The sequence below is a fragment of the Typopeltis vanoorti genome, chromosome 10, assembly GCF_054136105.1.
Source record: "Typopeltis vanoorti isolate ZY-2024b chromosome 10, IOZ_Tvanoo_1.0, whole genome shotgun sequence".
Taxonomy (NCBI): Eukaryota; Metazoa; Arthropoda; class Arachnida; order Uropygi; family Thelyphonidae; genus Typopeltis; species Typopeltis vanoorti.
The window spans coordinates 46764909-46789325 of record NC_143558.1 but is presented as its reverse complement, the minus strand read 5'-3'; the positions used below and the strand labels follow the sequence as shown (position 1 = coordinate 46789325).

General features: G+C 34.3%; 1 protein-coding gene across 5 annotated transcripts in view; it reads left to right on the top strand.

Annotated features, from left to right (window-relative positions):
* LOC150102390 (uncharacterized) overlaps nucleotides 1-23847 on the top strand; it is a 68781-nt gene extending 44934 nt beyond the window's left edge. For all 5 annotated transcript variants that reach the window (XM_090399774.1, XM_090399777.1, XM_090399776.1 and 2 more), the window contains 3 exons: nucleotides 5480-5715; nucleotides 10175-10244; nucleotides 20876-23847. In XM_090399774.1, coding sequence (XP_090255900.1) covers nucleotides 5480-5715; nucleotides 10175-10244; nucleotides 20876-22431 — 1862 coding nt within the window. In that variant the 3' untranslated portion in view covers nucleotides 22432-23847. The remainder of the gene's footprint in view (nucleotides 1-5479; nucleotides 5716-10174; nucleotides 10245-20875) is intronic.
* Nucleotides 23848-24417: the final 570 nt, after the last annotated feature.

Sequence of the window (24417 nt, the reverse complement as noted above, 5' to 3'; positions counted from 1 at the left end):
AAGGGCACTGAACTTAAAATTGCATCGGGGCACCAGGACACCTAGAGCTGGCACTGGATATCAGATAGTTATAATAAATTCATTGGTTCTTTATTATAGTTCACAATTGTTAAGTGTACTGTCATTCACCATAAAGACATTCCCTTTTCACTAGCAACAATAACGTGTTAGCCGTTACCAACTTCTCGTTTGCTGCTTAGTGGAACAAGTGCACATTCTCTCTTGAGGAGATTGATGGGTGATTGACAGCTAACATGAAGAGAGAGAGAGAGAGTGCATTTGATTACTAGGGTAACAGAGGAAAACAAGAAAGAGAGAGAATGGAAGCTTGAGAACACAGATTAGAGAATTTTGTTCTAGGAAGATTTTGGAAAACACTTAGCAGTCGGAATATATTAATGGAGGATTCCAAAAAGAAAATCTTAGCAAGATGAATCCTTAAACTGGAAAAGTGGGACTGTCAATCAACAAGTGAACAGTAAATAAAAGATCTTAAATAGATGTTCTATTTCAATGTTGAAAGAAATGCAAAATGAAAAGTTTCATCTTCTGTCTCAAGGACACCAGTGATATTAATTCTTTTCTCGGAACAAGTGATGTAATCAGAGAAATCTGAAGCTGTAAAGTAGCTTTAACGAAGAGCTCTACTCTGATACGCTTTTGTTTATTTATAATGTAGTGAAATACAAATTTGTATTTACAAAATACGAAGCACAAATTTGTGATTTGTGCTTCTTATAATTAAATTGCCTGAGATTAGAATATTTATACTCACTGAAATAGTGAGGATGAATCAAACAATATATGCTAAATAAAGAAACACTGTAAAAACCCATGGAAGTGAAGAAGTTGTATATTTTGAGAATAGTCTGATAAATTGTAGGAATTTGTTGTGAAAAACAAAATGTTCAGTCTGGTAGACATGATTAAGTTCATGTAAAGCAAACTAAATAATAGAAGGAGTCAGTGAGAGAATGACTTTATCCTCTTAAGATATAGAGATCTCTAAAGTACAGTTTTAATTTAGAAGGCCTCAAATCCAAATAGTTTTGTAGTTATTAATTTAAATATATTTACCATTTATATAGTTCTTATTGAATTACATTAAATATTTTTTTTATTTGGTCTCGAGTCAGTCATTTCCTGGATTCTAAAAGGAATGACATTTAAAAGTCATTGCACCAATCACATTGAACTCCTGTAAAATTTACTTAATACTCAGTGTAAAATGGTCTCTTTAAAGGAATAACATAACTGGCACAGCTGATATGATTTTTATTATAGGAAACTGTTTAGTTCTCCATTTGTGTATGATTTTTAATGTTGAGCCTATACACGAGGTTGGTTGATCAACCTATAGTACATTGGTACCATGTATGCGTATGCCAAATAGCAAACATATTGTCAACATGATGAAACCAAGTGGCAAGTGAAGAGTGATAATAGTGAATATGTGTTCCATTAAGTATTTTGATGAAATTGATGACCGTTGAGAATCCATGGTGTAACTTTCCACTTGCTTGTTTAGATTCCCTTGCCAGGAAAAGTATAGCAAAGTCAAATAATTTAAGAATGTCACCTGGAAAATCCTTAGAAGAGCAGATGAATAGTTATTAGTTATATCTATCTCTGACTTGAAAATCGCTAACTTTTTGATGGGTGTCATCATCACAAATTTGAACTGTGTAGCAACTGATTTAATTTGTTTACTTGTGACCTCGTGGGATCTCTAGTAATAGGTTTGTAAGTTTTTCTTGTATAAATGCTGAGTGGGCATTTTCAATGAGTTTAATATTTGGAGGTTGAACAAGTGATTTTTTTAACAATTCATTTTTCTGTATTGCTGCTTTTATCAGCAAATATTTATGTTTTATCTGTGTAGCGATAGTAGAAACATGTATAGAAATTGTTGAGGTATAATCAGTTACTTTTGAAATAAGAATGTTCCCACTCCTGTTTCATTTGTGCATGTTTGTACAATGATAGTTATGAGGATCAGCTGAGGGAATGTGGACTGCAGAGTTAGGTGGATAGAAGAAGGAGAGGTGATATGATTGAGACTTTTAAACTGTTGAGGGGTGATTACAGGGTTGACACTGGGGAGTTCTTTCGCTTGGTTGCACAGAGGGAAGGAGTAACGACAAGAGGTCATCCCTGGAAGTTACGAAAGGAAACTGTGAGCAAGAGGGTGAGGAGTGGTTTCTTTGCATGGAGGATGGTTGAACCATGGAATGCATTGCCTGATGGAGTGGTGAGAGCGAGAACAGTTAATGAGTTCAACGAGTGGTATGATAGACTTTGTGTTTCTTAGGGGGAGGACCTCCCCTCGATAAGTCTTGATAGACTTTGTTTCTTAGGAAGGACCTCCCACGATGAGTACCTTTTGATTTCATGGAGACCTGAATAATAATAATAATAAAATTGTGCCTAAATGGCTGAAGTGTTTTACTTGTTCATTATGTTCTCCATTAAGGATAGTTTTAATGGAGAACATATTGAACAAGCAAAAGTAAAAATTGTCCTATCTGTTTCATAGTCTTGGTCTTTTTATTGCTGATTTTCATACTGAATTTATTACAGCTATTATTCAATTTGGTTAGAGAATTCTGTAAATTGTACATGATTTATTTAAGAGTAAAACATCAACTGTATAAAATAAATAGCTGAGGTTAATATTCCAATTTTAATGTCTGATTTAATGCCACTTTCCTTCATAACATGATCCATATCATCGAAGGGACACTGAATACTCTATGGGAGGAGTTGTACTGGAGGAAGTAGAGGAGACAAGAGATCTGGGGTTGATGATTGATAGAAAACTGAAATTTAGGGGACATGTTACAAAGGTGGTGAAGGTAACATGGAGGATTGCTGCAATAATGAGAAGGACGCTGACCTGCAGAGATAAAACAGTTATCATTCTGTTGTATAAGACCCTGATCAGACCACACTTGGACTGTTGGTCTCAGATTTGGTCCCCAGGATTTGAAGGAGATAAATTAACTGTGGAAAGGGTACAAAGGCGGATAACAAAGATGGTTTCAGGACTGTACAATGATAGTTGAGGATCGGCTGAGGGAATGTGGACTGCAGAGTTTGGTGGATTGAAGAAGGAGAGGTGATATGATTGAGACTTTTAACTGTTGAGAGGTAGTTACATTGTTGACACTGGGGAGTTCTTTCGCTTGGTTGAACAGCGGGAAGGAGTGATGACAAGAGGCCATTCCTGGAAGTAACGAAAGGAAACTGTGAGCAAGAGGGTGAGGAGTGGTTTCTTTGCATGGAGGGTGGTTGACCCATGGAATGCATCGCCTGATGGAGTGGTGAGAGCGAGAACGGTCAATGAGTTTAAGGAGTGGTATGATAGCCTTTGTGTTTCTTAGGGGGGGGGCCTCGATGAGTCTTTTGACTCCATGGAGGCCTGAATAATAATAATAATGTGTCTATATGCAATTTTAGATGCTAATATCTCAATTTAAGTAAATTTAGTATTTTTATTTTTTTTTATTTATTAAACCTGCTCCTCTGCCATACACTTTAGCATTTTGTAATGAACTTTGCTCTCTTTTGTCATTCCTCTGTGTTTAATTATGTTAATAACTATTTCCTCTGTTTCCATGGGTTCCTTATGGTGATGTGCCTGGCCAGAGAGGAGCAGAACAGAAGTGTTTTGCAACTTTATTCATTTGTTTCTTGCTTCATATAACTTCAGTTCTTGTTACTTGTTTTCACTCCGATGTGATGAGATAATCATCAAGAAATATTAGTGGTTTAGATCAATTCATTCAGTGATTTATATCACATAAATTGCCTTAGTGAGGCAATTGATGCGAAGTCAGCAGCTTCTGTGTACAAGTAGCTAGTCTTGAAGGTACTTACACTATGTTTGCTTATGCTTTGGCATAGGATTTAAAGCAATATAATTTCTTGTCTATTATAATTCACTTGATAACCAACTGAAAAAACTTTTTATGACACACACACACACACACACATATATATATAATATAGTACAGTACATTGCTAATAGCAATTTTGAGTAATATGCATTAACTGTTTCCTAAGATTTTTGTCCAGTGAAGTCATATGAAGCCATCAAAAAGATATCTGTTAAGTTTAACACTTTCAGTACACAGCAGGTTTAGAGAAGAAAGTGTACACACACATATTGAAAAGCTTCTTTCTCCTTATCAGTTCCTTAAAAAAAATTATTTCCTTGTTTGGAAATAGTTTTAGAGAATTTCAACTACAGAGTAGTTGAAATTCTCTGGCTGTTAGTGATTCATATCCACAACATTTTCTTAATGTGTCCCTGTTGAATATGTCCATATTATTTCTTCTAGTGATTTATGCTAATGATATGGAAATATGTAAATTAGTCTGGTATTTATAATTATCTTTTAATTATATACGTATAAGAATGAAAATAAAGCTGTTCAAAACTATTTTAGAGGCTAGTTTTTAATGGTTCTTGTAATATAGCAATGGTTATTGAAAACATGTAGGCATGAGAACTAATAATTTCTTGTTGTGGATATTTTGGCCTGAAGCAAACTAATGAACTCTTTGTTTATCAGTGCACAAGCAAATTCATAAGGTGGAACATGAACAACAGAATGTTATTCCCCTTTCACAGATATTAGCCACAAAACCAACTGTGAAGAAGAAGAAGAATAACATTCCATTCATCATGCTCCACCTTTTGAATTTGCTTGTACGCTAGTGATGGCCTGTTTCAGGCTGAAATATCTGTAATAATAAGTTATTATTAATTTGTGTGCCTACATGTTTCAATTTAAAGGCTTTTTTTTATTGTTTTAGTTTAGTCTGCCTGTCTATATATAAATTCAATACGTTTGTGTTGATATGTAATGACTAAGGCTTTGACATCTGTTTAGTATTAAAACCATGGCTGAAGGTAACCTTGGATGGGTTCCAAATTTCAAGGGCTGACACTAGCAGCCCTTGAAATTTGGAACATTGCTTTTGCTGTTATGTGAACAGAAGTTTGAATCTCAGTGCTTAAAAATTTGGTATGCAGTATTTCTTCACATTTTGGAAATAAAAATTTTATAAAGAATCGGAAGATAAATCTGAAATTGTTTGGATGACAAAAATAATTTTCCTTAGTTTTGTGCTAAGTTGCTTATTGGAATTGGTGAGATGCATTATAAGCTTTAATGATTACCATTCTTCTTTTAAATTTTGAATATCAAGGCAACCATTTCATTGAGGGAACATTGAGGAGTGGGGAATAGGCTCCTACTGCGCTCTCTTTCTTCCCCTTAATAAGAGAGAGAGAGAGAGAGCCACTGGTTCCTCTCTCTCTCTCTCCCCTTCCTGCAAGTGTTTCTGCTTAATATTTTAATGAACACTATGTAAAATTTAATTAGATTGCTGTAATTAAATTTTATTTAATGAATAGGCCATAGATATTTTTATAAATAATAATATAAATTGTTTGTTTTCCTATTATTAGACAGAATATCTAATACTGTTCTTCAGTATCGAAAGTGGTATTTCACAGATTATGGACAAAAACATCTTCAAAAATCACGCAAAGGTTTGGATTTTACCATCATGTGTTACAATGTTCTTGCACAAGATTTATTGGAAGATAATAATCATCTCTATTACCACTGCAATGATGCTGTTTTAGAATGGACCTATCGAAGTCACAACTTGGTTAGAGAGCTTCAAGAATCCATTGCTGATGTAAGTTTTTCTGTACTAAACTACTGATTATGTATTAAAAATTGCAGTTGAAGATAGTTTTTTACACTGATTAATGCATTTTTTTTTTCATAATTGGATTGTATTTTTAATGACAAATTTGCAGAGATTTAGGTAGACTGTAATAACAGCTTTTAATCTGTACATCAGATATCTTAAAAAATATCACATTCAAAAAAGAGCTATGAAAATTACACTATCAGGATTCCATCCTAAATTATGTAAATGTAAAAAAAAAATCAAAGGGAAATATTACAACATAGTAATGGACTCTAACATTTTATTTATTAATCGATACACAAAAATATGCTATCATGTATTTTTGTATACTGATCAAATATGCTACTATAAGACGACATTGGCAATTGGGAATCATGGAAAAGGATAAAAATTGAAACCATGCACAAATATTGCTTGCTTACACTTGGATAAAGAATTAATCCAAGAATATCATTTCTTGATTGCTTAAGAGACAAAGCTGTATAACTGAGAAGAGACCTCCACATAGCTTTTAAAGGAATGTGGGGAACCAACCAGTGCTTCTGACCAATGTCAGAAGATTTCTGACTAATGTCCAATCCTCACCTTCTCGTGGTGCACCGTCAGGTATCTATCTGGATACTGAACGAACGAGGATGGGCTGGCAATTTGGATTTAGCCAACCAAATTGTATTCTTATTGGTTTAAACTGCAATATAAAATGATGGTACAACATGACAGAATTTCATGCTGGCTGGGGCATCATCTGGTTAAACAAATCCCCTGTTGTTTTTGCCAGGGAACCAGAGCGAACAGTGAGTCAGCTACTGGAACAAATCCTAAAACACACCCCAACTCAACATCACCAGAGTTCAAGATCAGTACTATCAACATAAGAAGCCTGAATGGCAAATGGAGCTAGCTGAGGAATTGTATAAGTACAGATCGAAATAATAGGGGGTGATTAAACAAAAAAGACGAAAACTGGTAATGGTAAACTGGTGAGATCTTTCTAAGCAATAAATACAAAATGTTATATTCAGGCAATGACAATCAAGGAAAAGGAGTAGTCATGGTATTCAACACTAAACATGAGGCTAAGCTCTTTGAATGGCAGGCTGTCTCAAATAGAGTGATGTGGGCAAATATCACAATGGTGAACTGGAAAATGAGACATTTGTGCCAATGTCCCACAGAAGGTTCTACTGCGGTAGAAGTGGAGAAATTTTTTGAGGCTTTAGAGAGCGACCACACAATGAAAAAGGAAAAGTTGGTCCTTGTTGGGGATCTAAATAGCAGAGTAGGAAGTGATTGTCAGACATACAAAAATGTTTTGGGAAAATTTGGAGAAAAGAGCAAAGCTAATAATAATGGCAAATACCTGTTGGATTTCTGCTCAGGACATGGACAGGTTATTACTAACACCATGTTCCAACATAAAAGTGTGCACAAATTCACATGGAGAGAAGAGGCGAGGAATAAGGAAAGTCTCATTGACTGTGTTATTGTTGGTAGTGATGTTCTCTCTCTCTGGTTCAGGATACCAGAGTGTACAGAGGATTTGAAATTGGAAGCGATCACTATTTAATCTTGAGCAGGATAAAAGTGAATTTCATATTAAAAAGAATAACATGTAAGAAAGTTTTAAAGCGAATAAAAGTCGAGCATCTGTCAGATGTGAACTAGACTAAAATACACAAAGATTATTGAAGGAAAAATGAGTTTGAAGAACAGAAATCAAACCTTTGAGATTCAGTGACAAGCCTTGAAGAAAACCCTGATTGATTCACACAGAGAGGCATGTGGTGAGGTAGTCTGCAAGGATAGAAAAATCAGAACTCCATGATGGACACAATAAGTTAAAGAGGCAGTGAAGGAAAAGAAGAAAGCATATCAAAAGTTCCTGGCAAATAAGTCAGCTTGTGCTCTTAGAGAATACAGAGACAAATGCACGAATGCTAAACACTGTGTAAAACTACCTAAACAAAAGTCATGGGATGACTTTGTCAAGAATATAGAAAATAAATATCAAGAAGGTGGCAAAATATTATGGAGCTGTTGAAGAAGCTTAGAAATGGAGGAAAGAGTGCTGGTAAAAGGAGTTAGAGATGATAAAGGTGACATGAAAATGGGCGAAAAAGATCTCCTTGAAGTATAAAGTAATTACTTAGAAAAATTGCTAAATGAAACAAGCAGTGATAGCACAGTGATAAAAAAACACTCAACAGGCATACAGTCAGGAATGCATATCCATACTTGAAGTAGAAAATGCCATCAAAGGCTTGAAATGTGGAAAGGCAGCAGGAGTAGATGATATTCGATCAGAAATGCTGAAGTATGGTGGTATGAAAGTCTCACAGTGGCTGCACTGTATAGTTCAGAACGCCTGGACAGAGGGACAAAATCCCAATGATTGGAGTCGAGCTCTAAAAGTACCCATATATGAAAAGGTAAATAAAACTGAATGTGAGAATTACAGAGGTATTTCCCTACTGAGTGTTCCTGGCAAGATCTATGCAAGTATACTTGAGAAACAGTTGAGAAGAATTGTGGAAGAAAAGCTTGGTGAAGAACAAGCTGGATTCAGGCCAAATAGAGGCTATCAGGATCAGATCTTCACTTTACGACAAATAGTTGAGAAAGCATGGGAATATAACAAAGATCTGTATTTAAGTTTTGTCGATCTGGAAAAGGCATATGACAAGGTGCCAAGAGAGAAGCTATTCAATATGCTACAGTTATATGGTGTCAATGGAGCATTATATCAAGCAATACATCGTCTGTATTTGAGTTGTAAGTCAGCAGTTAGAATTGAAGGAAGTACAGGAAGGTGGTTTAATGTTAAATCTGGTGTGAGAAAAGGATGTACATTATCCTTTCTGTTATTCATTATCTATATGGATCACATTATGAAGGAAAGTGGTATTAAACATGATATCAGAATTGGAGATGTTAATGTCAGCTCTTTGCTTTATACAGACGATGTTATACTTCTAAATAAATCTTCTGCAAGTTTCCCTGACTAAATTGAATAACTGTTGTAATAGATATGGTATGAAGGTCAGCATTACAAAGACAATGAAAATAGGTAGAATTATTCAAAATGTCAACTGTGTTGTGAACGGGGAACCTGTGGAAAAAGTGAAACATTTCAGCTACTTAGGCACGATTTTTAGTGGCGATAGTAAATTTAATTATCAGCTGACAACAGAATCAACAAAGCTGGTATGGTCGGAAGTGAATTGAATAAATTCATATAGAATAAGAGAGAAATTAGTAGGAACACTAAATTAGCTGTATACAAGACAGTGTTAAGAAGTAGTAACAGTGTTACTACTTCTGACCCAGCTCTCTTATGGATCCGAGAGCTGGGTCAGAAGTAAAACACTTGACCAAAGACTAGAGACCACAGATATGAAAGTCCCGAGAAAGATTATAGGCGTGAACAGATGGCAATATCATATCAAAAATGAGGATATTAGGAAAGAACTTGACATTGTCAACATCCAGGAAGGCATTAGCAGAGCTAATATCAGGTGGTATGGTCACTTAAACAGAATGGGTGAAGAAAAATTAGCAAAACAAGTGTTCTCTGCCAGGTTGGCAGGAAAACGACCCAGAGGAAGACCAAGATATAGGTGGATTGATATGGTACAAAGTGCCTTAGACGATAGAAATATAAGATCTGATAATGTTGGAGTCTTGACAAGTAACAGACTGATTTGGAGGAAAATTGTAGATAGGAAGTTAGTAATGACGTAAATTTTTCATGTAATACTATCATATCCTGTACTCCCTTGAGGGTACATGTCAGGAATTTGATGATGATGTGAAATTTTGATCAACCATTCTAATCTAAACAGTAACGGTGTCCTAAAAATATCATTGATATACATTCCCATTCCTGAGAATATCATTGGAGTAAAGGTGTAATTAGTAGGGGTGCAAAGACTAGATTGTTCACTTGAGAGTGGTGAATGAATGGAATGGATTGCCAGAGTTAGTTGTGAGTGCTTTGTTAATGGGTTCAAGGAGAGGTATGATAAATTGTGTGGATAGTTTTGGGTCATCTTGCGATGAGTTTTTGAATTCTGTGGAGGTTCCCGTACAGTAATAATAAGTAACCCATTTAAAAGTTGTTTGAAAGGGAATTTTTTTAATACAATAATGTGCTTAAGAATACGCAAGCTCAGCAAGGATGCTATTTTTAAACTGCATGAGATAACTTGAGCTTAGCAAATGAAAAAAGGTTAATGACTTATCGATGTTGAAGTTTACTGACAGGGAAAGTCATTGCTTGCTCTATTGGTGAAAGATAAAATGATCCTTGCAGTTTATAATTTAATCAAATTTATGCTAAGACATAATAGTCTATATTTGATATTGAAAATTTTTGAACTTTTCTGTAACTTTAGTTACCTGCTGTGTATTTTCTCTTATTTCATTGTCTATTATATTACAGATCATATGTTTACAAGAAGTACAGGAAGACCACTTTTATAATGTCTTTTCTCCACAACTTGATTTCTTAGGTGTGTATGTCTGTATATCATGATTTTCTTTAGCCCTTTTTTAACTGTTTAAAATAAGTTATTGGAATATGGAAAAAAAAACAAAGAAAGAAAGAAATTAGTAATGCTGTTTTAGTTATGGTTTAGAACATAATTTTATTCGAGTAAATCGTAAAAATTTCCTGTCAATTAAACTTCCAGTTCTATACAGCTGTTCTTTTATTGCCTTATAACATGTCATCACTAGTGTAAGCTTGGTCCTCCCAGATAATCTCTGGTTAATGAAAGTGATGATTGATAATATTCTCCTCAGAGCTGCACCTAACAGGTCGAATTTCTGCTTTAACCACACAACTGGCCACAGTTGTGTGGTTAAGGATAAAATATATCAAAACTATATGCTTTGTATCCATGTTATTTGGATATTCTATAATATCCAAAGGACACTTTGGATATTATAGAATATTCACTTCAATGGACACTTTGCATCCATGGAATTATGGAAGTATAGTGATGGTTAATGAGAGATTATGAGTGGTCACTGACTTGCTACCACATTAAAGGTGCCCATGTGATACTTGATCTTCTATAAGATATTTATCTTTTGTACTGATTTTGAATTTTATCCTTAAACTGCTACCTTATCAAAACTATACAAAGCAAAGAAGATAGCAATGCTCCAAAACAATGAAATATACTTCTCTTCTTGTATCATATTATTCTCTACCATTCAACATGCTGTAATTCTAAAAATAATAAATAATATGTAAGTACATAATTTCAAACAGATTTAATGATTAGTTAACAGAGTAAGTTATTAATGCTTCCTCTCAGATTCTGTGTAACAATATAGCTTTATAATGGAATATCTGTTTACAGTAATTGAGTTCATCGAAGGTACAGTATCTGTAAACTATACAAAAAGTTGTTCCAAGATATGTACCAACATGAAATTGTGTTTCAGATTTTAAAAGTAAGGAGGTTCCATAACGAGCCAAACAATGGTGTCTTTCATGGTTCCTTGTTTAACATGATGATGCTCCAGCCAGCCTGAAATTCTGCTATGTTGTACCATCATTTTACATTGTAGTTTAAGGCAATAAGAATACAATTTGGTTATGGTTTGGTTTGGCTAAATCTCAAATTGGCAGCCCATTCTTGTTCCTTCAGTATGCAGATAGATATCCAACAGGGTGCACCATGAGAAGGTGAGGTTGGACATTAGGTCAGAAGCCCCAGTCGGTTCTCTGCATTCCTTGAAAGGCCATGTGGAGGCCTCCTATTTATATGGTTTTGACTCTTAAGCATCTCAGGAAGTGATTTAGCCAGTTTTAGTCTCATATGAAGATAGCACAGTTTTTCATTTCAGAACTTAAGTTCCCTCTCTCTTTCCTGGTCAGTGAATGCACATAGTTGACAAATGTAATACATGCAAGATAATGCATGCGTGCACACACACATAAAGATTTTGCATAGACAAAACATCACTATTTTCAGGCCAAAATATTCATCCTCAGTATTCACAGAAAAGAACTGAGCTTTAATGCATCTTGAAAGACAATAACAGAAAAATTTGATTACATGATCAGTTAATCTGCAATGATTTTTTCAAGAAAGCCATTTATGTCATTATATTCATAAATCATCCTCTTTAAACACATATACAAGATATGAAGATTTTATTTGCTTACAACCATTCGTGCTATTTCAGGTACATTGTTTCTCTGTAAAAGAACTAAACAAATAGTCCAAAAATTTTAGAGAGTTCTAAGAATCTAATCCATAGAAGAACTGACTATATAGGACAGACTGGCTAAAGTTATTAAATCTGTGCAAAAAAGAAATGGCAACTTGGCTCATAAGAGAAAATGGAACATTTGGTTTAACTCTGTCCTATTGACAGTCCAATGAATCAAGTAAGGTTATCTCATTACATGAGATCTTAATTATTATGACATTCACTATCAAGCAGTGTGAGAAATTACTTTTCCTTTTAGAAGTCGAGATAGATAATGCATTGTCTGCAACATAAGAACAAAAGTCATTCATTTTCATTTCATTTTTTGAATTATGTCTGTTGCTATGATGGATGGATGGTGTGTGTGGAATGACTGATCTTCAGAGAGTTGAAGTCTCCAGAAATGCATACAATAGAACTACATGACAAGGTCTCGTGTTGCACATCAAATCAACAAGTATCGGAGTTACCATATGGCATCTAATGGAGTCTGAGTATTCCCTGTTTAGGAATAATGTAAATATGTTGCATGCCTCTGCTATGTAATTTTCTAATGTCTAATATCACCATCCATGAAAGATGCCATGATAGATAACAGTGATGCTATAGTTCTAAAATATTTCCCCACCCAAAATCACGAAACATATCAAAAATACAACAAAAATCAAATTATTCCCCCCCCCCCCTCTGGAGGTCTGCATAGCTCTGTGGAAATAAAGCATGCATCCATAGTGCTGGATCACCCACCACCCAAAGAAAGACTGTTCTAAACTTTTCTTCAGCCAGTTCCTGAGTTATTCTATCTCTCACAGATGATATTTTCATCTCATAAACTAGAAAATTGACTATAGGACTTGCGCTATTTCAGACAATAATATGTGGAGGACCACATAGTCACAAATGGTCTTAAGACCATTTGTGACTAACTAATTTTCATCCTTAGCCAATCACAGAACAGCTAAGGGGAAAATTAGGGCTAGATGAGGAATAAAAAGCATTAGTGGATTTTTTCCATCCGTTCTCCCCAAAAAAAATACTTTCAACATTTAGGGGTCTCTTACTATAAACATTAATTATATGCACTACTACTTGCATGTATCAAAACTTGATCTGAACAAGCATCTTCTACACCTGTTCACTTCTATTATCCAAATTACATTTTCCACATTTTTCATGATTCCCTTCATAAAAAGCATAGAACACATTATTTTATCAGGAGGAGGGATGGAATGCATTCATATTTTAAGATTACCCAAACCTTGTATTCTTCTGTATGAAATGCTCTGGCTCCAGATTTCCTTGCCTCATTTGTTACTTTTGTTTGCTGCCTTTAGCATATCTAATTCATCACCATAAGATGATGAATTACGAGAATGCTAAAGGCAAATTATTATTTTACAAACCAGAAAGATCAGTGGATAATGTTTGTTATTCTTCTAACACTAGGCATTTTTTTTAACCAATTCTCCCTTCAAATGCATGTAGATGTCAACTTATCTCTTCAAAATTTCAAACCATTACCTTGTTCACTTTTTCTTTACTTCAAATCAACCATTACCCAGTGTGCTTTTTTGCTCCACAGTAGTATTAATTGTGACAACCTTCAGGTTTTCTATGGTCTGATTTCTTTTTCCACTCTCTCAGTCCATACACTTGCTGAGACTAAATAACTGGAATTATCCTTTCTGGAGTGAGAGCCTTCATTCTCCACTCAAAATTCCCAACCACTATCCAAGTGATGGTCTTCCAACCAGTGTGCCAAGCAGTCCAAGATAAAACCTCGGCTTTTCACTCGCCCTACAGCCTGTAATTTTTTTTTTTTTTAAGTTGCACTTCAAAAAAAAAAAAAAAAAAAGAAAAACATGTTTCCATTTTTCTTGTATCCAAATGGTACTTTGGTGGCATCATCCAAAGATAAGGTTGACCTCGTGATAACAGTCCTCTCCAAATCTTGTATAGACAACTACAGATAGCCAACTTCATTATTTGGAGGCCTGCTAATTAATTAATGATTACCAATATGGATTCTGTTATTTTCATTAGACTCCAAATCCTTTTTATCTTTGGACACAAGCTATGTTTGGAGAAGTCTTTTCAAGATATAATGTTAGGCTAGCGAGAGAAGGTTATTTTGCATAGAAAGTGGAATAAGGACAAAATAACATATTGTAAAATCTTGTATAGAAAGAATTTTGTATAAAATTCTTATATACCAATTTTACTTGAGAAAGAAAGTCAATACAAAATACTTATAGTTCATTTAACAAATTTTCATAAGTGTTTTATGTAATCTGTTAGAATATTCAAATGAATTGCTATATTATTTAACCACCAATATGCAATCTGGTAATGAATTGCTAAATTATTTGACCGCCAATATTGTACAAACAAAGAGATAGCCCAGACAGAATTAGAGTGTAGACCTGAGGCTATCGCCAGGTGTGAAGGTCAGCGAGTTACAGGGTTTTCCCTCCATGACTCAGCAATTTTAGTAGGGGGAAGGTACCCCTGCTAGAACATACGGGGAAGTCGATTTGAAGAAGTCCCAAGGCCGTCAAGGGAGAATAAAAAGGTGGCAGGTGCTCTGTTTTTTGACTTTGGCTCTGTCTTTCTGTTCCTGACGTGTTCCAGTGTCGCTTCAAAAAGGTTCCTAGGTCCAGCCGTTCCAAGGATGGGGAAGGATATCCTGCTAGCAGTATTTCGACGATGATAGGACATTTTTAATGGCAGTGTCGGCCTGTTCCATAAAGTCCTGTCACAAAGTTCCTTAAGCGATCTCCAGGAATGTTGTATCGTCGTTGCCGTGGAATAATGTCTGTTTGCGGTTCTAACAGGAAGGAAGATTATATTTGTGATCTCTAGGATCTTGAATACTGAATGGGCTGAGACAGGTTTCAAGTAAGATTAATGTAGAACTGTTATGGATTATGAACCTTAGAGCAGGGACTGTTAATTATACAGTTGCTAGTATAATGTAAAGTTGTGAGGTCGGAAAATCGTACTTCTAAATTGTTCCAAATTAGTTATCTAAGGAGTTCTTAGCATTTGTTAATGTTAAGGGAGATTAAATGTGAAGCTTAGTTAAGCATAATTCTTATATTGATCTAAGTTAAATTGAGTTGAAGTGTGTGTGAAACTAATTACGTGTCTGACATACATGTGAACATAAATATTTGTTTTTGCCTCTAAGCTAAAGGTTAGAAGTGCTGATATAAGTAATTTGAGAACCAGACACGTGCATTGCTTTGTTACTTGGCAGAATTGATAAGAGCCTGAAAATTTGATGTGTGTGAAATCCTTTTTCCTTTAATTTGTAATTTCCATGTCTTAGTATGAATAAATTGTTTTGTTTGTTAAATAACTTGCCTGATTTTGACATACCAGTGCACTTCTCATAAAAAGATAGAACCTGATCCTTAAAGTTAAAAGTAGCTGCGACTGACTAATAGTAAGTTTCAAACGTTGCTTGATTTAGAGCTGAATTTTAGAGATATTTCCATGTTCTGCTGAGCATTTCTCTTACATGCTTAGGAAATACAAACAATTCCTTTGTGCGATCCTTAATGGCGTAGTTGTTACATAAATAAATCTTTAAAGATCAGTGTTAGAGAAAGCCAGCTAGTTAGACAAAGGAATTGGCTCCAGCCAGAGGTAATTCCTAAATCTATACTACACACATGTGAAAGTAGCATAGTTACGACCTTGAGAGGGGAGGGGGTGAAATTGTAGACTAAAGGATTAAAGGTGATAAGACTAGACCAAGCAACGATATCAGAACTCAGAGTACGACTGATAATAAGAGAAACAAAAAAATATATATTGAGATAGAATAAAGGAAGTTCAAAAGACACAAACTTAAATAAAGAAATTAAAATATATAATAAAATCATTATTTTTACAGTATCCAAGTATTGAAAAAGAAATCTGATGGGAGTGAAAAAAAACTGTCAACTCAGTCACAAAAGGCAGGAGGAAGATCATAAGATGTAGCTTTATAAGGAGGCATCTGTGTGAATCCCATTAAATACCTTGATCACTTTGATATTTTTGAGACATTTGATTAGATCTGGCATATAGGTCTACTTATCAAGTTACCATCTTAAGGTCTCCTCCTGTCTTTTGTGAATGGGTTGCCAGTTTCCTTTCTGTTTATCACGTCATGATAGACAATTTCCTTCCATTACATTTCTCTGACAAGTCAGGGGTGTCATGGGTACCTCCAATGGCTGTTGTCTCTCCTCCTCCCATGAATAATCACCTTCTCATAGTTTTATTTATAGTTTTATGATATTACTTATTTATTCACCAAACCTTGCAGTGCTCAGTTAAATCAAACTTCAAGATCTATAACCAACTCTTAAACATTGGTCTCCTTACCATTTGCCAGTGAGTGAGAATAATCTAGCGATCATCAGCACGTGCAGTTTATTTCTCAGGAGAAAGATCTTACTTCACTCACCCTTTACTTTTGATATATTCTGATCTTCTGTCGAGATTTTTCACACTTTCACATTGTGCCTTTCCTAGCAGAAACGCATTGTGTCCATAGCCTCTTCAGCGACCAAAAAAACTTGGCCTTTTTTTTTTTCAAATACTATTTTCAGCTAAACAATTCTTAACGTTATTTGTGGTCATGCACTGAAAACCTTCAGAATGCCAGATGTTATCAAGAAGTGGACAGTCTGTTTAACATGTTCATGTCGGAGCGATTTGTAGCTCTCTTGGCATCACCCTAAGTATCTGATGGGGCGAGAATAAACACTGTGCCTCATTGAAATTTCATGTTACATTTTGGCAGGTGCGCTATATATCATAACATTTCTTTAATTATAACCAAATCTGCATGGGAGTGGTGACAGTGTATTTGTTTTAGTATATATTAAAAAACAATGATGGAGGAGGATGTTATATTTGGTTGGTATATTTTAATTACCCAAAGGTGTAAATATGTGAACAATCATTAGTAAACTATGTGAGAATGGGAAATGGAAAGGAAAGAACAAGTGTGAGTAGAAATGCTTTCATTACTGATAAACAAATTTTAATATTTAACATTTGTAATATTTATATGTGGGTCCTATAATTTGCTGGGTAGAGCAAATAACATGTGATCCTATAAATTCTAGACATGCATAAGTGAATTTATTATTATTATTATTATAAGGGTACTTCCATGGAGTCCAAAGACTCATTGCAGAAGACCCATTTTATCCACACAATCTATCATACCTCTCCTTGAACCCATTAACAGAAAAAGCACTTACAACTGACTCCACTCTCCAAGCAAAAAATCTAGTCCTCACACCCCTACTGACCACATCTTTATTCAACTTCCAGGGATGACCCCTGGAAGTTGAATTATATTCTGGTCCCTCTAGCCAAGTGCTGAAACATTTCCCCTGCATCTATTCTATAAAATCCTTTAAGCAACTTAAATGTTTTTATCATATCCCCTCTTTTTTCTCCTATCAACCAACTTCTGCAATCCACACATAATCTATCCTCATAGGGAACATTCCACAGGTTGGAATGTTCACCATCTTGGTCACTCGCCTATGAATCCTTTCCACTGCTTCCACATCCCCAAGAAACCCAGGGGACCAGACTTAAGCACAGTAATCCAGATGTGGGTGTATCGAGGCCTTATAAAGAGGAATAACAACTTCCTTATCTCTACTTGTTAATGTGTTCTTCAATAGCCAAGTAATCTTATGGGCTACCTTAGCAATCTTAGCGATATATATATCCATATATCGTCTAAACTTTAACACTCTGTCTACCACTACACCTAAATCTCTAGTTTAAGCTGTTTCTTGGAGTACAGTGCCATCAGTGATACATGGCTTGTAATCTCTTTATCCCAAAATGCGTGACTTTACATTTCTCGACATTAAACTGATAATTAACTTTGGGTATCAACTTTTGCCCATACTGACAGCCTGTTTAAATCTTCTTGCAAGCTCTCCACATTGCCTTGATTAACTATTACTCTACCTAATTTTGCATCATCAGCAAACAACTGAATATTTCCATTTCCTATATCATTTATGTACAAATTAAACAGCAGTGGTCCCAGCACTGAATCTTGAGGCACACCTCTGGTAACCTGTTTTTATCTCGATTCTGCCCCTCCATATACCACTTTTTGATATCTGTCCAGCAGCCACCCTCTTATCCACTTAACCAATGTCATATCCATCCCCATTTGTTCTAATTTGTGTAACAGTGTTCCATGTGGGATTTGGTCAAATGCCTTTGCAAAATCATCATGTAGCCATTTCCTTTATCCAACTCAGCTGTTACTCTATTATAAAAGTTAGTAAATTACTAAGGCGTGACCGACCCTTCACAAAGCCATGTTGACCCTCATACAGTATCATTTTTATCTATCCATTCTTGAATTATATTTTTTTACCAATTTTTCTAGTACTTTCACCACTACACCTAAGATATTGATTGATCTATAATTTGCTACTGCAGTCATAGAATCTTCCTTATGCAAGGGAATTATTTTGCCCTCTTTCCACTCTTAGAATTCTAGAGCTGAGACTTAAATTGAAGAGCCTTGTCAGAGTGCCAGTTCCCTTGCACATTTTTGCAAAACCCAATCTGATATTCCATCTAACCCCCACATTTGTATATACATTGAGATTCTGCAATATCCTAAGAACCTCCAATTCATCGAGCTCTGTTCCAGCATCAGTGTCTGTCACAAATGTTAAAGCAGTAACCTCACAAGGATGATATACCCTTGCAAAGTAACTCAACTATTTTGTTTGCTTCTGTCTCCTCATTACCATCATCATTCATGAAGGTTAATCTTCCATAGTCATTCTTCCTCTTACTTGCCACATAACAAAAGAACTCTTTGGGATTTCTTTTACCCTGCTCAGCTAGATTCTTCTCATAATCTGATTTTTTCATTCTTGCCATGCTGGTCACCTTTCTTCTCTGAGCCTTGTACTGTTCATGAGTTTGCTGGTCACCTTTCTCTTTATATACTCTCCACAGCATTTTCTTTTTTCGCAGCTCACACTTAATGATATTATGTTACTCATCCATCAAACTCCTACCTTGATTAACCCTCCTTACCTTGGGTATACAATTTAATACTTCTTCCTCTAGATAATCCTTAACTAATATCCTCACCTTGCAGTGATTTTTGCTATGACACAGATTTAAGCTTCTTTCTAAGTTTGTCATAATCACCTATAGTTCCACACATATGCCTTCTTGACAGAACATTCCTCATATTTTACAATCTCCCAAATCAAGGGCACAATCACTTTTAGCAATCGCAGGCAATGTTGATATTTTGGTTATGAATAGCTCTTCTGATTCTATGACCAGGTCCAATATTTTTTAAATAAAAAAAAAAAACTTTTTAAATGAGGTCTTTTAACTTTAAAAATACAGATGCAGCGTCGCTGATCAGTTTATGGAACAACTCCTACCGACTTATTGAGTTAGTAGACCTAGTCAGTAGATGTACTTGCCCAAGACCATCATTTAAAAAAGATGGTCTTGGGCAAGTACATGTGTTGTGTGGCAACACGTGTATGTGTTTTGAATAACTTGTTGTGCCCTAAATATGGGTAACTAATGCAGTCTGTCTACACTTATAAAAGTAGTACATTTATAAGTGTATTCAGTTATGTGTGGGCTACATAAAAGAATAAAAAAAAAAGTTTTATGCAACTGTGTCCTTTACCAGTGCATTACATGACTTGTATCCAGATGACTCTCTCTCTCTTATCATGTGCACTGAGATCAGATGGTTTGCCTTTATTCCATAGTCTTATCTTATGTATATTACACACACACTTTAGTATTTATTACTTTATTTTTTTTTATTAGTTAGTTTTTACATAATGAATACATTACATCTTATAGATTTTCTTTTTCTTTAACATCATAAATGCACACATTGTCCATTGGAAGGGATTAGATTTATTGGTTCATATATTTCATGTAGCCTCATAGTTTGTTATATAATTTATCTGTATAAAAAGTAAATACTTTATCAGGTTTTTCTTTTCTCCCTACACAAACCACTTAGTGGCACATGTGACTCTTGCCTCTAGAAATATTGGTGTGATTCATTTTTACTAATTTAATGTACAACCCAAATGTTAATTGAATATCGTGGACCAATAGATTATTTTCCCTCTGCATAGGTTTGGATTTAATAGAGAGAACATGTAGCACTTCTTAGTATTGTGTCTCCTGCAGCTATAACACGATAGTTTGACTGTGTTCAATATAATGTGTTAAGGGAAAATAGTCTGATATTTAAGCTCCTTTAGTACAGTTGAAGAATGAATGGAACATTGCGACTTCAATCAGAAAATAACAGGTTTGATTCTCTTCATTTTGAGTGGAATCTTTATGGGCTTTTTCAGTTGAAGGTGAGTTAGCTAATTTCATACAGAAATTGTAGAATTTTTTCCTTCCAGAAACTCTGGTTTTCATCCTGCGTACTGGAAAATTGGTCAGAAAATATTTTGTCTGTTATAATACATTTAACAGACTAGTATTCTCTGGCCATGCCAACTACCATCCTGTTAGTAGGTGATAAATGGCATGGTGTGTGTTTGTGTGTGGTGAATTGTGATGCAGTGTGTAGATGGTGAACTGTATGGTGTGAAGGGCTCTCCAATGATGAGTTCATATTTCCTGGAAGTGTCATGTAACAAGCATAATTAAATTAGACATTGAATTATGCATGATACATGCATAATCCAATGTCTGATTTTGATATCTTTCATAATAGTTGAAAAAATAGCTTTCAACTATTTTTGAAACAAAAAGTTTCAAAATAGCTATAAACTTTTTCAAATGTAGAATTTATTCTTTAATATTTAAATTATCTTTGCATTATAAAAAAAAGTTATATATATGCATCTTATTTCAGGTTATGAAGGCATTTATAAGAAGAAGACAAGGGATAAAACTGATGGCTGTGCAGTATTCTTTAGAAAATCAATGTTTATGTTAGATTCTTATAAGGAAGTCGAGTACTTAAAAGATGGGATTAGTCTTTTAAACCGTGATAATATAGGCATCATTGTTTGTTTGAAACCTCGTATTCCGGAAGACAGTGCTACTAAACTTTGTGTAGCAACCACTCATTTACTTTTTAATCCTAGAAGAGGTGATGTAAAGCTTGCACAGTTAAGGGTTCTTCTTGCTGAAATTGATAAGGTGGCTTTTAAAGGTTTTGCCGCAACATCTCATCGACCACTATATTATCCTGTAATCGTTTGTGGGGATATGAACAGTGAGCCTTATTCTCCTCTGTACAATTTTTTAACCTGTGGTAAAATTAAGTATAATGGCCTACTTTCTGGAAACATATCTGGACAGCCTGAAGGCAAAAATAAAGGAAGACTATTATGTACTGAAGAACTTCTTCATCCAGATCTGGGTATAACAGAAAAAAGTCAGTATGTTGATATAGGAATGAAGAGACATCAGGGGTGGTTGACTGAAACTTGTGATTTAAGAATGGAAAGTACACAATCTGTTGATATGGGAAAAGGTTATGAACTTAATGAAAAGAATCCTTCAGTAAGTGAATTAAATGAAAACCTAGTTGAAAGGTATGAAAAAATTGACGAAATAAACACTACTACTAGTTATTTCACTCCCACTCTCAGTACGGAAGATGTGGTGACTCAAGTACAGAGTCCAATACAATTTATCAATATGGATGACGATTATGAACATATAAATGAAACAAAACTTTCAACAAGTGAATTAAGTGAAAGTCCAATGGAAAATCGAGACAAGAATGATGAAATAAATACTGCTGCTACTACATCTCTTAGTCTCCCTGACAGTACAGAAGATAGGGTGACCCAAATACAAAATACAAAAGAATTTATCAGTGTTGGTGATAGCTATGAATATAATATAAATGAAACAAATCTTTCAACATGTGAATGTCCAATAGAAAATATAGACAGGAATGATGAAATAAGTACTGTCACTGCCACCACCAGTTACTGCACAGAAGATGGATTTACAGGTCAGACTGATGTTACCCATCTTACTGCTGATCAGGAAAATGCTGCTAGTAGCATTTTTGTTAATCAACAAGAAGGAATGCTGCTCAATCCCAAGTCACCAACCTCTCCATCTCAAAATGTGCCCCGCTGGCTTCATCATTATTTTAATTTTTTGTCTGTTTATTCTCATAAAACGATGGATGGTCATCATGAAGTAACAACTCAGCACACTAAAGCCAGTTGCACAGTTGACTATATTTTTTACTCTGTTAAATTTAAAAAAAGCTCTCTACAGAAAGGCTTACCAGTGCATACTAATATTACTGAAGGTCCTCTAAAACTCCTTGGTACTTACAGTTTGATGTCAGCAGAAGAAATAAGAATGGTTGGTGGATTACCTAATGCGTTTCAGTCATCAGATCATTTGTCTCTCATGTCTCGTTTTTTGCTAAAATTGTGATGAAAAATTTTGTAACATTTCTGTTAATGATTTTAATGAAACCTTTGTGAGAAAATTTAAACTGAATACAAATTAATTAATAGATACAGGTATTTCATTAAAATACCCTGTATTTTAATTTAAAAGTAATCTAAATATCAAGGAGTAAAAACTTGGCATATTAAAAATTCAGCCTTTTTTTTTTTAAACAGAATGAAGAATATAATTTTTACATTTTAAAATACAATAGTAGTAGTAGTAATATTTTTTATGCATTTTAACACAAATTTTAATTTTTTTCATTTTTTTTTCTTTTGTTTAATAATATAATAATTAGCTATGGACTGTTTTTTTCACAAAATTTCAAAAGTATATTATCATATGATCTAGTACATTGCATGAATTAAATAACATGTGCCAAAATTTTAGAAGTGATAACAGTATACTGTATATACATTTCCAGTAAAGCATTTTCCCCTAACAGTGTACAAATTATATATAGGTTTTTCATTTAAAAAAAAATCACTTTTTTAAGAATATCTTTTGCATTCATTTGAAATGAAATTATTTAATTTCAAATGAAAGATTTTGATTAAGTGAAAATAATTCTAAAACACTGCATATTACTGATAACATCAAGTGAGTGATTTTTCTCAAATCTTTCTTTTCAGCAGTTTGGAAAAAAATCTTTTTTTTACAGTGAACATTCACAAAAGAAGATGGGTTTACAATACCGACAATTGATTTCATTCTGCAAATGGTTATTCTGCATGAAATGCTTGCAGATATAGTTAATCTGAAGTTAACTGTTGTAGCAAAGTTTTTCACTTGGTTATAAGGTAAATTATACTTAATAAAAAATATTCTTACTTTAGTCCTTTACCCAAGCACTGAGCATGTGAAATAACATCAGGATCGGCTACTTGCATATGGAGGCAGATGATTTACGTTACTGTGTTACATTACTAGGACAATTCGATGTACAGTCATCTGCCTCCTTATATAAGTAGTCTGCCATAATGTTAATTCACTTGCTCACACTTGTATAAAGAATACAAACAAGAATATAATTCTTATTTAGTATAATTTATGAAGTTAACTATATAGTTATGTAAACTAGTCATATTCTTCGGGTTATATGCAGTAAATTATGTGCATGTTATGAATTGTATATCTGCAGTTATGATATAAGAATTTTAAGTTTCCATCATTTGAAATGGAATATATTATGCTCCAAATTACTATGTTGCCCAACTCTCTCTGGGTGTGTGTGTATGTGTCTAACCTCATGAACATTTACAATTCATATTCACTCAATTGGTTAGTTTCAGATCTCTGATACTTATGTTTACATCCAAAATTATGAAATATTACAATTTTTAAATATGTAATAGCTTTTAAATCATAATAAACTACATCTGTTTTTTTACTTCTTAACAGTGGTGATCCTGTTATTAAATGAACACCCTTTTCAGTTTAATCTCAGATTTAATTTTTTTTTTTAATTGCATAATTCAGATATTTCATAATGCACATTAAATTTTCATATCAATTTTAAAATATATTTGTAGCTGCTTGATATAGACTTAATAACAGTTAGCATTGCTGTTATAAGAAGTCCAATTAATTCATCATATGAAAGACTAAAGTTTTTGTTTGGAAAAGAAGCAGATATCAGGTAATTCTGATCTGATGGAAATAAATATCACATCTTATGACAAATTTTCTGCATCAAATATAATTTTTGTTTGATTGCATCCAGAGGCATAGCTAGAGGAGGGGGGCGGTCTGCCCGGGGGCGGCACTTTGAATCTTTTTGAACTTTTGCAGTTAATTCTAAAATACAGTCTTGAGAACTCAGTTTCAAATATTGTAATACTACTGCGAATTTTCCTTACAATTGCTGTAAGTGTTGCTAGTTGTGAGAGGAGTTTTTCTAAATAAAATTGATTAAGAATTTCATACATTACTATGAAATAGACTTCTCCAATGTCATCCATTTTGCTA